The sequence below is a fragment of the Pholcus phalangioides genome, unplaced genomic scaffold (genome assembly GCF_987345545.1).
Source record: "Pholcus phalangioides strain wild (caught in Gottingen) unplaced genomic scaffold, Ppha-v1.0 ptg000007l_1, whole genome shotgun sequence".
In the NCBI taxonomy this organism is placed as follows: domain Eukaryota; kingdom Metazoa; phylum Arthropoda; class Arachnida; order Araneae; family Pholcidae; genus Pholcus; species Pholcus phalangioides.
This window is the reverse complement of record NW_028301600.1, coordinates 18,371,164-18,386,424: the sequence shown is the minus strand read 5'-3', so window position 1 is coordinate 18,386,424 and position 15,261 is coordinate 18,371,164. Positions and strand designations below refer to the sequence as shown.

Genomic DNA, 15,261 nt, shown 5'->3' with positions numbered 1-15,261 from the left:
TAATTATGCGCACTCAGCACGTTTGAAAAATACAAAAATCTAAATCCAAAGTGTAAATATACTAAATCACTAGCAATACACTCACCTGCAATGACTGTGTTAATACATTCATACAATAGAGACATCGCTGATGTACTGAAAAGAACCAAAATACAATTAAAATTGTATGATAATTAAAAGAAACCATAAAGATTACAAAAATTGCTCTATTTTCAATTAAATCATAAAGGGTGACAAATTTTTGAAAAGCTAAGTTTAAATGTTACTGAAACAGACTTCAATTACAATTTTCCTGAATTTGCAATGACTTATACCAATAATAATCCAATGACAGTCAGGTTATAGACAAAGTCTGGATATGAAATCTGTGAATCTTGTAAAAAGATAAGTATGAATTATAATTTGTGACTTATTTTCTGATAAAATATACATTTTTTTTAAAACTGAAGTCCAATTATAGGACAGAGATAACTACTTATATTCAGATCAATAGTATCTCAGCAATATGAATTCTATTTTTTATGTTTATTGCAATTAAAAAAGGGTGGTCACAAATGTTTAAGCTTACAGCATGATAAAAGTAAAAAAAACATACAAATACAAAAAAAAAAAAGTACCTCTCTCGTAACAATTTTAATATACAGATTTAATGTATGTCACTAATTAATGTTAAGCTGAGTGCATACTGATTGCACTACCCTTTAATGATATAATGAGCTCTCACATAATATGGATAAAATGGCAAGGTATGAGACAAGCAACAGATTGACTGCTTGTCAGAATCCATGTCATATGTGATGTACCAATGTACATCAAAGGAACTCCCACCATGCTTTACACTGAATCTTACATGTTGAAATGCAACTGGTTTGTGTGTCGGTGGAAAACAAAAAGTCAGACATAATTATTTATTATTCTAGAAGAACACGAGAGAATGCATATGCACCTTAATGCATTTCCTGTTTTGCGCAAATTCATCATTCTATGAAGATCTACAGTTTTGTTATTGATGTGCAACTCTTTTATCTCACTTTGCTGTTAAGTAAAATTTGATATAAATTCTGAATTTCACTATTTACTAGAGGGACTTTTCCATTCAAGTATTTTTATATACAAGGAATGTTAAAAAAGAATGAGAGAGATTTATCTAGAACAGTCTCGCAACTATATAAACAGTAACTACATACAGGATGGGCAAAAAGTCAGTAGAAACTTTAAAAATGAATAAAAACCGGAAAAATAACCGAAATAAAAAATGGTTTGCATATCATTGCTAGGTCACAGGAATTTGTTTAAGACAGGAAAAATAAACCTAAAAAAACTGCCGATAGGTGGCGCTGATGCACACAAGTCACAGAAAAGAGACGCAAATAATGAACAGAATGTGCCCAAATCATTTATTACAGCAGTATGTGTTCCACCTGACCACCACCACAAGGGATAACACATTGCAGGTGAGTCACAAATCCAGCAATGGCAGAGTGCAGCAGGTCCACATACACGGTTTACAACAGGGAACTGGCTGTTGATTAGGAGCACAAGTTCTAATAACCCTCTCATTGGCATATTTCCACCAAAGTCGCTTGTACCAGTACCACCTATTGGCTGTTTTTTTAGGTTTTTTTCCTGTCTTACAAAAAATTCCTGTGGCCTAGCAATGCTAACTCTGCAAATCGTTTTTTATTTTGTTTATTTTTTTGGTTTTTATGAATTTTTAAAGTTCCTACTGACTTTTTGCCCACCCTGCATCTTAACCAACATATTTTCCATCCTTTCCTCCAGCAGCTGGTAGTACAATAATGTCATAACACACTTTCAGTTTGAACCAGTAACAAACAAAGTTACAGTTTGACAACTCACTGAAACATGAAACATTTAAATAAATAAATAAAATAATATATATACAGTAAAACCTCGTTAAGTCATCACCCTAATAAGTCGTCACTCCGATTAAGTCGACATTTTTCTTCAGGCCCTTCCAGCTCTCATAGACAACAATGTTATTAAACCCTCGTTTACTCGTCCCTAATTTCGGTTAACTCGTCACTATGAAAAAGCTTGAGAAAGAGGAACAGACTACTTTTATGGCTGCCATTAACAAAAGAGCTTGTTAACAGCATTGCCATATGCTTAAAAGTCACCATTAAATCCTATATACCCAAACGGAACAGTTTAAGTAACGAAAGTTACTCTGGGGGAAGTTAAATTGCCGCCTAAGGTTTTTGGAATGTTGGGAACTGTTCAAACTAGATCTCATTTCTGCATGGGCTCTACTAATTTAGAGCTTGAAATTTTAACAAAATATCTTTGTTGAAAAAAATTAGACATTCTTTTCCAAGTTGGAGGGCTTCTGTTTACTTTTCCCTGCCCAGGGCTCCTCCACTAAGTCAAGTGTTCGAGATTAATTTGTAGTTGTATCATGAATTACTGATGAAGAATTAAAACACTAAAATTTTAAATTTTATGTATATGTAAAATTAATGTGCAATAAAGAGTTATTATGACTAGACTTAGACTATTTTAAAGAAAAGCTACCTATTCTAAAACAGTTGCTCTGTTAGTCTAAATTAAAAATTACTAGTATTAATCAATAATCAATCAATTTTACCACAAGAATTTAAATAATAAGAGATGAAAAAGGTAAAAAATTGCTCTATTATTTTTTCTTTCGCAATCTATAAATTTATACGATTTTCACAACATTGCATATTAAAACTGATGGCAACCCGCTTAAGTCGTCACTCCGCTTTTTTCGATAATGCGAGGTGACAACTTATCGAGGTTTTAGTGTGTGTGTGTATATATATAGTGTTTTTATCTTTATGCATGGCAATATGCAAATGAGTAGGAATGTGCTTGATAGATGCTAGGTCTTCTGATTTCAGAACAGAAAAAAACAAAAGTGAATGTTTGCATCAAGCTTCAGTGACTGTTAAACGACAACTCTAATGAGCATTTTCAATCAGTTATCACACAAAAGATAAGTTGTGATTACATTATGATAATCCTGATGAAAAGTGAGCAAGCAGCACCTGGAAACTGTCGCCATCACCTCCAACCCTGAAGAAAACTAAAGTGGTTCTATCTGTGTCAGCAAGGCAATGATTATTGACTTCCTTAATCACCAGGGTATGATAAATTAACACCAGGTTCTGCCAAATACAATAATTATAAGACAGTATTATCTTTCAGACCTGATGATCTTGCACCACCATATGTGGGGGGGGGGGGGGGAAGAACCATAACCTTATGCAGGTTTTTTTTCGGACATTAAACTCACAACTCAGAGAAATACATTTTTCTACATTTACTTTTTCAACCATACTGAAATGAGCACAAAGAATTCTAAATAGAGCTGGTACGATCAATCAGTTATTAATCGTGGTTAAAAATTTTTTAAAATTCAACTGCAATTTCCCATGTAAAGTTTCCAAATAGGTGCCGATTCTCAGACTAGGAAAATCTGTACTTTGTCACAAGACGAAACATTTTGCTACTGAAGAAAAGGTGTCATACAAATAAAAAGGGAAAATTAGGAATTTTTCAGGGTGGCCATATGACTTGATATATTCCTATATTTTCCTGTGATTTTGGCACTCCCTACTTTTTAAAAATAAAAATTGTCCTGTTTCTTCCCGCATTTTCAATGAAGTCTACTAGAATTATTGTTCACTGAAATCAAGCTGATTATGATGGCTATGAATATTCATCTCGAATATTTGTCATGTTAAATTATTTCCTTTATTTGTGGAATTCATTTTAATACACTGTGATTTGCAGTAGTGTAGCACTTCATTTTTCGCCACTAGAAATTAAAAAAATTTTAACAAAAATTGGAAATTTCGCTTAGAGCAGAACAGAGGATTTTGATAAGACTTCAAAGTAAATTGGAAGCATTGGATTACATTAAGACATCATATTTTAGTAATTTTTAGTATATAAAAATAAAAGGGAATTTTTATAATTGCACAATTCACATTAAAATAACAAAATCACGATTTAAAAATACGAAAGTTGGTTTTTTTCAGAAAACTCGACAAAATGAACATTTTCATTATCAGGAAAGATAGCCCAAATAACATGAAAAACTAATTAAAACATGCCCCATGAAACATTGGTAATATGGTCACCCTATTTTTAGCAGGAAGTCAAATAAAAAAAATCAACTGATGATATATGAAGAACCTAATGATTTTACAAAAAAAAAAAAACACATGCATGAAACATTGCTTTTTCTGAGGGGGGGGGGGGTTATGTTTATCCTTCCTCCCCAAGCTAAAATTTGGCAAGTAGGTGCAGGATATAAATAAAAGTTTTTATAGCATTAATTAATATTATATGGTTACCAATACTATGTTATCAATGGTGGTCAGTATTTGAAAATAACCGATTAAAAATTTGATTAATCAGTAAAATTGTTACAAATTTTTGATCAACCAGTTGAAAATTTTTATAGATTCCAATCTCTAATTCTGAAGGACATCACATAAAATGGTCTTCAATACTTGTTTGAAGACTGAAAGAAACATTTACAGAGGTGCATCAAAATGAATAGATTGAAAAAAGATAATTGCAATTATAGAATGATACACATTCTATGAACAATGGATGTTCATATTTCATTTTGCTTCAAAAAATTAGAACACCCGATAAAACTTGCAAAGGTATTTCATAAAATGCTGAAGTTAAAAATCATAATTCCACAGTATTGCTGTAATTTCCATTTCCGTTTTGTTCAAGGTTTTTGATTATATCTGGGGAAAAAAATTCTGCTTTGAGTACAAAGCATCCCTAGCTTTAAGCAATTAATTGGTTAAGCAAAATAACTGCATAAGATGAAATCATGTAAAGTAAGTTGAATTTAATATGAGTAACGTAGTAATGGGAGGAGGGTTCTCCCCCCCCCCCTCCAGAAGGATAAAAAAAAAGTTTGCTGAATTATTCAAGCTTAAATTTATAAGTAATAAATGAAATAGATAATGCATATTCTTTGTTGGATGAATGAATTTAATAAATAATATTCTGTAATCAGATAATGAATGGACTAGTTCTAGTCAGTGTGGGCCTGCTATGCTAAAATGCATGGGATGATAGGATCAACTTCTGAATATCTCTTGCAAATGTGAAAAATCTATTCTCAATGGGATCATTTTCTTTGATTGCACTTCTGATGGCATAGTCAAAATATTTTTAAAAAAATCAACCATTTGTTTTCTTGAAAACTTGGTTAGCTCAATAAAAATTGGTAATGGGCTCAACAACAAAAGGCTTCCGACTTCAATCATTCATGTTCTTTTGTATTTTCATGTTTATTAGTGAGCTATGGTATTGATAAGCGAGCCAATATGTTTATTAGTGAGTATGGTATGTTTAACACACTTGTATCATCTACATACTCAAATGGAACCAAATTCGTAATTATAACTGTCATCTTCAATTTGCAAGCTATTTTTTCAGATTTTATATTACTAAAATCATACTTTGGACCAAATTTCAGATTTGCAATTTTCTAAACCAACTTTTCAAAATTGTATTGAAGCAAGATACCTGTATTAGAAAAACTGGAAATATATATTTTTTCCTTCATTTAAAATTTATAACATCTCAAAGTTCATTCAAAAAAATTAGAATATTCAAATAAAACCACAGTTACATACTTTCATGCAAATGGACAGCATTTCATTCTAGTAAGAGTCATCACCACTTTCAGCAAAAATAAAAAAAATTATAACAAACAGAAATCCTAATAACTACAGTGGAGTTTGCTTATAACATACAGCTTTAAAGATTCCAGAAATGTATGTATGAATTAACATTCCGATGGTGACGCCTCTAGAGTAGCACTAATGGTTACATTGTATCTGTGCGAGCCATGACTGCAAATCGATCATATAATCATAAAAAATATGCATCATATTTACGAAAAGGTGATGGAATAAATCAGATATATTAATAAAACAACTCCACAAACTATTAATATAAAACTAGTGAAGGTTCCATCACCCCTAAACTTGCAGTGCAGTGATAACAAAATGCAAGCATGGATCGACAAAATGCAACAGTGGGTCTGTCACATTCAGTGCCACCATCGGTGTTTTAAAGGAATGAACAAAAGTTTGAAAGGGTCTAGAACAAAATAAACTTACGAAGCATATAATTACATTTATATCAATTTTTGTGAGGTTCTATTGTATGATGAGTGATTTATGAAAATTAATAAGCAATGAACAAGGTATGTTCCATAAGAACTTTGAGTAAAATCATAAAAATCATGAAGTACAGCTGAAAATAATTTATTCTTTTTCAAAATATCTTCCCTCAGATGATATTTCAAATTAAGTAGAGAAGGCATTTTCTGGAAGCTGTCTCAGTGAACCCTGCACAGCTGAAATAACTAATAATTCTCCCATGGAGGCTTGTCCTTAACCTATTAACAGCGACTTTGATTTTTTTTAAACAAAAAATAATGAGTGGAACCACTTCCAACATTTATTGGCAAAGAAAAAAACTTAAAATTTAGAATAGCAAATTTTCTTACCAACCGCCGTTAATGGGTTAAGCATCAGAAACAGTCAGAAATAGCATAATACAAGATCCAGACTGTAAGGGGGTTGTGGCATAATTATAATATTACATATTATGTTTCAGTTTGAAAAGTTTGTAACAACACATATCAAGAAAGTGTCACGAACTGGTAGAAATTTCAGTTATGTAAGGGTTCACTGAAAAGCCTTGTCTGCTTGTTTGAAAAGTGGATTGAATAATGGGAACATTTCAGGGAAGATACTTTGATAAAAAACCAATTATTCTTTGCTATACCTATATTTCTTGATTTTTTATGATTTTACTCAAAGATCTTATGAAATTGACCTAGTATATTGTTAATTGTTGCAAACTAGTCTGCATTAATTGTTTTGTTAAATGTATTTTGAATTTTTATTTAGTTTTTATCACTATTCTGGCAAAATAGCTTCATAATAAAGCGTATTGAAAGTAACAGAAGAAAACATTTAGAAAATTTGTAAACATACAAAACATTTATAAATAATATTAATCACCAAATAATTCTTCATATAAAGCTATAGAAATAAATTACAAAAGTAGGTTAGTTTCACAATGTAAGAAATATTCTAGATTTATTAATCTAGGAATAGTGTTAATTACATAAACATTTTAATTAAGTGTCCAAAGTCTGGATGATTTTCAGAAATATAGTTGTTTTCAATGTAAATACTATTTTAAAAAAAGGGGTTTTTTTTTTACCAATCCCGAGTATGTTATACCCAAATTATTTTCCACGTTAGGGAACTAACTTTTCAGTACGTCATATCCACAGGGTATGTAATAAGGTAATAACAGAGGTAAGAATGAACAGAAGTGAATGGGACAAAAATTGGGGAACACAAAACAGTATATTAGAGATGGTGCATGTTTTAATTCGTAAAAGTGAAAACATTACCTGAATGATAACGCTACCTACGATTTCAATAAGCGGCTTCTACTGTAATATAAAAGCCTTTAACAATTCATAATTTATCAAATTGGTTTAGAAATATGTATAAAGGATTTAAAAAAGAAAGAGTTTGGGGTTGTGGATGTAAACTAATGTTTATTTTCAGCAAGCGTTTAGTAAGTCCTCAGAAATTTCATTTGGTGCATTATTAAGAAAAAAACTAATTTCTATTTGAACATTTTCATAACATAAAAAGAAAAATCATTGCAAGTTTTGCAAATACAGTAGATGCCGCTTATTAGAATTCTGGACAATGTTATCATTCAAGTATGGTTATCCCTTTTGCAAAGTACGGTACCAACCAATATCATAACATAGGGAAAAACTCATCAAAATTTCAGTTTATATTACAAATTTTTTTTGTTGTAAGTTTTTTCTCACATTTTGAAGCTAAGGTTGAAGAGGACTTATTTTTCCCCCTCATAAGCTATCATTATCAACCTGCAAGACTGTAGGAGGTCAGAAGGTGTACCCCATCCTTTGTTTATAAACACTTGTTCACAAATGCCCTATGGCAGTAGTAGCCACTATAATCCATGCACGCATGAAGCTACTATTGCAATGACCTACCTATAGCGGAGACAAATGCAATGTAAAAAAATTAATCCCTTCCTTCAGTTCTTGGTCATTTTCCTTCATTTGAACAGATTCACAAATACTCTGCCAAAAGACTTCAAGAGATCTGTGGAATGTACCGTACATTAAACAAATTATTGTAATTCGTTAAACACATTTGACAGTTCCATTCCAACTCCTTATAATGGCTGAATAATAAAAGCAGGATTTTTGCTTAGAGGAGAAATATCTTGTTTTAGAACAATATAAAAAGAAAACAGCATGATTGAACATTTCACAACCAGTTATGTGCAAAAGAAAAACAGAGTTGTCCCGTCAACTCATTTTCATGTGTCCCATTTAATGGAACAGGACGTATATATGATCATCTTATTATCTTTCAAATATAGTTTTCAATCAGTTACTGTTACCAGAAACCCTGAGTCCTGATGTGATCATATTAAGCGGCGTGCACTGTACTTCATAAAAAAATAAACTCAAGTCAACAAATAAAAAAAAATACATGAGCCAAAACAAAACAAAAAATAAAAATAAAGCAAATACAAACTTAAAAGCATTTACCTGTGAATTAAATTAGTGAGTGGTTCAATCAACTTTTTACCAAGCCTAGGTTCTAGCGGAGTCAGGGCACCAAACTGAAAAAAGGGGGGAAAGCTATTAGAAAGCTTATGAAAATAGCAATGATCTATTTGGCATATCACATTGGTGTTTGATCCTAACCAATCATCTTGATATAAGAAAAAAAAGCTGGAAGCAATGCAGCTAACATATACAGCTTTTTTTTCTTTGAAAAATATAGCAGCAACATATAACAAGTAGTATAAACTGAAGGATTTGCTGCATGTACAATCAGTGGAGCTGCACTAATGATGTTTTAATTTAATGGAGATGTGCACCACCAAAACAAAAATACCTAGTTTTCTTTCCTTTCTCGACAATGGTGCTTTAAATTTTGCTGAACTCATTTTTAAAAAATATCACTGGAAAGACCAGAATTTTGTAACTTAGATACTTTAAACAAATTTATAAGCATAATATTCATGAAGTTTGGTTCCTGATAATTTTAAATTATTGCCTAAAGACTTTCATTGAGCATAACATTGCTCAGAAAAATTAATATTAGTTAAATTCTTATAGAGCGAACATTAAATATTTAAGGCATTTAGATAGGCACCAGAACACCCACATTCAGATTCAAAATATCTTTATGTAGCTATGACTAAAAGTGGGCAATCAAAAAAGCAAGCAAGAGGCAGTGGGATATAATAAAGTGCATCATGCAAAAACACTATAATGGGGAAAACACATGCGTTTTGTTTTGATAGTTATACAATAATTACAATAATATGGCCAAAAGATCTAAAAGTGATAAGTTTGATACATACACTGCTTTAAATCGTTCAAAATAATAAGACTGGCATTTTCTTGGTAGTATAGCATAAAAAAATTGAAACAAAGTATCCTCTAAATATCAGTGAAAAACTGTATATATTTACCAAGGATACATATAAACATATAATATAGTAGAGCCTTGATTAACCAGGGGTAATGGGACCAGAGTCACATTTGAATAAAAAGGATCATTGAGACATAAGGTGTTGATAGAGATGATCCCAGAAAATGTAAAAAATAAAATATTCATACAATGAATTTAATAGTAGTAAGAAGCAATAGCTTTTATTTTATACAGCGATCTCTCACTAATACACCCCATCACTTTTATGTTTCTCTCAGTTATAAGACAATTTTCTGCACTCCCAGTCAAAGATAAAAATAATGGTATTCACTCATATACGCCACTCACTTATTCATCATTTTTCCTCATTCCCTTGCTTGTATATTTGAAATAACATACTGAACAGTTCATTTTATTTGATAATTGATAACATTGTAATTTAAGCAAAGAATAATAAAAGGGGATGGAAATAAAGTATATAAAGTATTAGAAGCATATTATGATGTAAAGTGAATGAAAGCAATAGCATTTGTGTATGCTTCAAAAAATTATTAAATTGATAATTATTGTACACTTCAATGTCGCCATGAATCTTGCTGTAAGTTACTGTTAATGGACCCATAGAAGGATCATATTCCTTTGGGTCAAATAATGTTTGTTTTTAATTGTCTTTGTCTTTCTTGTTTCTTTTTGTGTTATTTTTCCTGAATAAAAGAAATTCAGACAATCACAAGTAAATTTATTTTGAAACCAACAAAAATTGAACTTTGATGCATAATATTAAATGTAAGAGTAACACAAAAATATTTTCAGATTATCAGTTTGAATGGTTTCCTGTTATGCACTGGGCTTGGCCAATTAAAGGTATACATGACTGCCTGACCTTGGTCTGGCCATGTGCCTTTGTTTATTGATATTTGGTTAATCAATCTACTGTGAGTACAAAAATGTTTAAAGCAGATGTTCCAAGCGAAGTTGAATTTAGAGAGAACATTTTAGTTCTTTTGAGAACAATTTATCATACTCTTCATGTAGCTGGATAAAAAAAAATATATGAAGTTATTGAACAAAACTGTAGTTACAAAATCTTCACAACTTGCAACGATGTTCTTTTAATTAATTATTGATAATTAAATACATCCATGATTCCAAAATTACTTATTTATAGAAAGAGAAATTTATATATAGAGTAAAAACCCTCTTAATGGACACCTCTAGGATGCGGTCACCCCTCTAATAGCCAAATAATTTCCCCTAGGATAACAAAAGTATGCATTTCAAACCCATGATTAATGGTCACCACTCTTTTATGGACAAATTTTTTTGTCTGGTGTTTGCAAATGAGAGGTTTTACTGTACTTGGCTTATAGTGTACTTCAAATTCGTTAATCTGAATTTTTAAAATTTCCCTTGAGTTTCCCTCATCTAATTCACAGTTGAAAATACCATTTCGTTCTATTTTTATCATTTGAATATTTTAGACAATTCAAAGTTAAAGAAATTATCATAATTCTAACAAGTACACACGAGTGTTTCAGAAAAATGACTGATGTTAATGATCAGAAAATCAGCAAAACTGAGACATTCTAAATCTGTGAAGAATTTACACTAAGAAATGTATTTAACAAAGTAACTTTGACGCAAGTATGTGTAAATTATGAGTGACTAGGGTGTTATTTCACAAATAGTTCGTAGATCTAGATAAAAATATTTATATATACTGATAATTAAATTATCTTGACATTGCTCAGCCCATATGTATTGGGATTATGAATCTTTCATCTGACTTTTTTTACCACAACCTTTGAACTGTTTATTTATGTGCAATTGGCACGATATTGTAGATCTGAGCAAAAACAAAATTTAAAAAAAACCAGTTAATGTGAATTCTAGAGAAATTATGTACTGCAACTCATCTTGAAATAATGATCCCTCTAGAAATATTTTAATTGTTTTTTCCTTAGGTAAATAAAATAGAAAAATGACGAATACAATGTAACATAACCCTTAAATGCATAAGCTTTGCATATGTGCAAAGGATCTTTTAAAAATTCATTACTGCAGTCAGTTTAAAGATAAAAATTCAGAATCACCTTGCACATAAGCTGAGGTCATATTCTTTCCATGTTATATTTTGAATTTGCTGTGGTAGATGTCCAAACAAAAACTCTTTGCTACAAGAGCATGTGTGGCTGTGATTTCGCTAATTTGATAAAATTTTTTGAGTATTTCTTTTTTTTGCCTTGAAGTTTGCTATACAAATTTTTTCTTACCATAGTTTGAATCACAAAGAGCGTAGTTATATGTTCGAAAGTAATATTACTTCAATACATTTATTTTGTGTGTGATTTTTTAGACTTTGCATGCTTTTAATAAGGCCCCTGTATAAGCAGTACAAGTTGAAATGGATTTACTTAAATGATTTTCCTGGCTTTTAATGTCAGTAACTATGAAAAAAATTATCAGTTAAAAAAATGGAGCTTGAAGGTAAAAACAAAATTGAATTTTTTTTTAAACAAAATTAGAAAGGTTAATTTCAGATCAAACTACAATTCAAAATCTCAAACTTTTATCATCATTGTAAAATAACACGGAAAATTTTAAAAAACATAAATTTCAATATTTGAATGAAAATATGTCTATGATGCTTCTCACAGATTTTACAACATACAAGCACAAACTGATTTTGTAAAGGATTTAAGCATGCAAGAAATGCATGCACCTATACAGTGATGCTAATTGCTTAGCAGTGGAATATTAGAGCAGCTGATATCACTTACATTCATGAGTACAACATTAGAAACATTAGAAGTTAATAATGAAATAGCAATTTGGGGTTCGACTTATGGATCCTGTATTGATGAATTGTTTTTTTAATTTTTTTTTCCTTGGACTTCAAATTAATCAAGTTATACTGTATAGGATTTTAAAAGTTGATTTATATATATATATATATATAGCTTCTGCAGCTTACTTACACAAAAGTGCAGTATAAAATCACTTCTTTTCGTTACTGTTTTTTTCCCTTAAGAAAAAAAAGTTTAATTTAATCTATTCAACCCTTTGATGCTTGAAATTTTATTTCATAATTTAAAATTTATCGAGAGAAAAAAAATTACATTTTTATCATATTCTTAATGAAAAGTATATGTATATATCAACTATAAGGATACATAAAATAATAATAAAAATTGATGTCAATAGAATAGAATAATTCCTGAATTGATCATAGCTGATCAGCTGCATCTTTATAAGCAATTAATTTTGAAGTGCAGGGTTGTAAAAAAAAAAGCCTGAGTGGTTATTATTTAAAGAAAAAGGTGTTTTTTGGAAAAAACTAAATTTATTCATTCTCTAGTGGAAAATTATCGGACATTAGTGTAAATATGTTTACATTCTTTACTATGCTTAAATATAAATAGTCTAGCATGCATTAAAATTATATTTGATTAATAAAATTGAATACAGTGTTTGTGTGGTATAAGTGTTTACACATTTTTTACACAAACCAGTAAGTTATTCTATTTGAGCTTCAAGTATATGAAATGAGAAACCATACCAGTTTGAGACCAAATCAATCTGATTAACACACATAACAGTTTTGCTTTGATATAAACTAGTTACTAAAAACAATCAAAATTATTAAATTCTATTATAATAATGCGCTTTTATAATAATAAAAACAAGTTTGGTGAAGGTTGTTCTTGCACGTTGGAGCAAAGCAATTCTTCTTACTATTCTTATAAAAGAAAAAGATTAAAAAATTTATTTTAATTACACTTTAGAATTCTCTCATTGGAATTAAGATAATTTTTATAGTGATTATTGCTTCTTGGTCTAAAAAGTAAGAGGCAGATATGAAATTTCATTTACTCTTAGAATACTAACTGAAATTGTCCCCTCTTATAACAGGATCTTGAATATGCAGGGTGAATGTGACATGTTCTGCCAAATGAAAAGGGACGATAGACGAGCTTAAGTGGAACATGTAACACCCTACCAACCCTGACCTATCTCAAACTGTTTTCAAGTTATGGTGGATAACTGATAATGGAAAAAAATGTGTCAAGTCTGAAAAAAAAACTTGACTTTGTGAAGAAGTTTCTGAGAGACCTACACGAAAACTAATCACATATTTGGAAAGAGCAGAAAAAATCCTATAAAGTGACACCAATTTCATTGAAATATCTGGATTTAATGTGTGGCAAACTACAAGTGCTAAAAGATTGGTGAATTCAAAATCAAATTGTTGCCAAAATTTTTCATTGCCAACTATATAAACACCCTTCTAGCTACAATTGGTCAAATTTACCAAAAACTTGTCCATTGCACCAAATTTCAAAAGAGTCTACAATAAACCATATCAGAAGGGGGGTATAAAAAGATATCTAGTTTCTCTCAGGTAAAATTTAGTCTTTTGTTTGCAATACATCACAGAAATCTGCGTTCGTTAAAGTAATTTTAGTAGGCTTTGGCGAAAATTCAATTTTTCACTTTATCAATCTCTTAGCACTTGAAGCTCGGCATTAAATACAGATATCGTGTAAACAGAGGAAATTTCACCTATCGAAATGTCATTATATGATTTTTTTCCGAAAGATCAAATTGTCATCAAAATCTGTATCCACTAATTTTGAATTTTTGTTGAATATCTACTTTGACAAATGCTGATTTCAGTGATACATTCCCAACCAAAGGCTAAATTTCTCCTGAACCAGAACACTGATATGGTTTATGGTAGGCTCTTTTGAAAGCTGGTGTAATGGACAGGTTTTTAGTAAATTTGACCAATTGCAGCTACAATGGTGTTTGCAGAATTGGTGATTAAAAATTTTGGCAACTATTTGATTTTGAACTTCACTAATCTTTCAGCACTTGTTGCTCGTCATTAAATCCAGATGTTTCGATGAAATTGGTGTCAATTAAAGGTTTTTTTTTTTTTTTGCTTTTTCCAAATATGTGCTTAGTTTCAGTGGGAAACTAATTTCTCAGAAACTTCTTCATAAATTCAATTTTTTTTCCGACTTGACACATTTTTTCCATGATCAGTTATCCACCATAACTTGAAAATGGTTCAAGATAGGTTAGGTACAGTGTTTTATGTTCCACTTGAGATGGTCTATTACCTTCTTTCGTTTGGTAGAAAATGTCCCATTTACCCTGTATAGGTCTACTAGTAAATTACACAACTGGCTTATTTTAAACTTTACTTCAAATTTAGGAAAACTTTATTGCAAAAGCTACCCTTTCATTTTTTTTTTAGATAAATAGAATTCGTTTCCAGTTTAATCTTGCCATTTTTTCTCCTTTAGTAGGCTCGCACACCATTTGGTTTCAGCTTCATTTATTATAATTAACAATAATCTGTGCAGCCAAAACCTGAAAGTATCAAGGCCCGTTTATACGAGGTAAGCGCTTTAGTTGGTAACTTAATTTTTAGTTGCCAAGTACGATACAATGTATGCAGACAATACACGGCTTTAGTGCGCAAGTGCAGAAGTGATTTAGTTGGTAAGTCAGATAAGAACGGTTCTATTTTTTCCGGTTAAGTAGACGTATGTGCATGCGCCAGTGGGCATGACCTGCCGCGCTGGAGGGGTCTTTTTGCTCTCTCACGGGGGGGGGGGGGGTTTATTTTGATCTCAAGCGTTAACCTGTTCATACTCCGTCGTCTCCTGAAGTTTCGCTAGAATTCCACGGAAATATTGGATGGTGA

General features: G+C 30.9%; 1 protein-coding gene across 4 annotated transcripts in view; it reads right to left on the bottom strand.

The window, feature by feature from the left end:
- The window catches only part of g (adaptor-related protein complex 3, delta 1 subunit-like garnet), a 281,738-nt gene that overhangs the window by 173,529 nt on the left and 92,948 nt on the right, over positions 1-15,261 (bottom strand). For 2 of the 4 annotated variants that reach the window (XM_089232772.1, XM_089232771.1), the window contains exons 8-9: positions 8,651-8,724; positions 86-135 (exon numbers count right to left, since the gene is read on the bottom strand). In XM_089232772.1, coding sequence (XP_089088898.1) covers positions 86-135; positions 8,651-8,724 — 124 coding nt within the window. The remainder of the gene's footprint in view (positions 1-85; positions 136-8,650; positions 8,725-15,261) is intronic. The other 2 variants (XM_089232769.1, XM_089232770.1) reach the window with 1 other exon arrangement.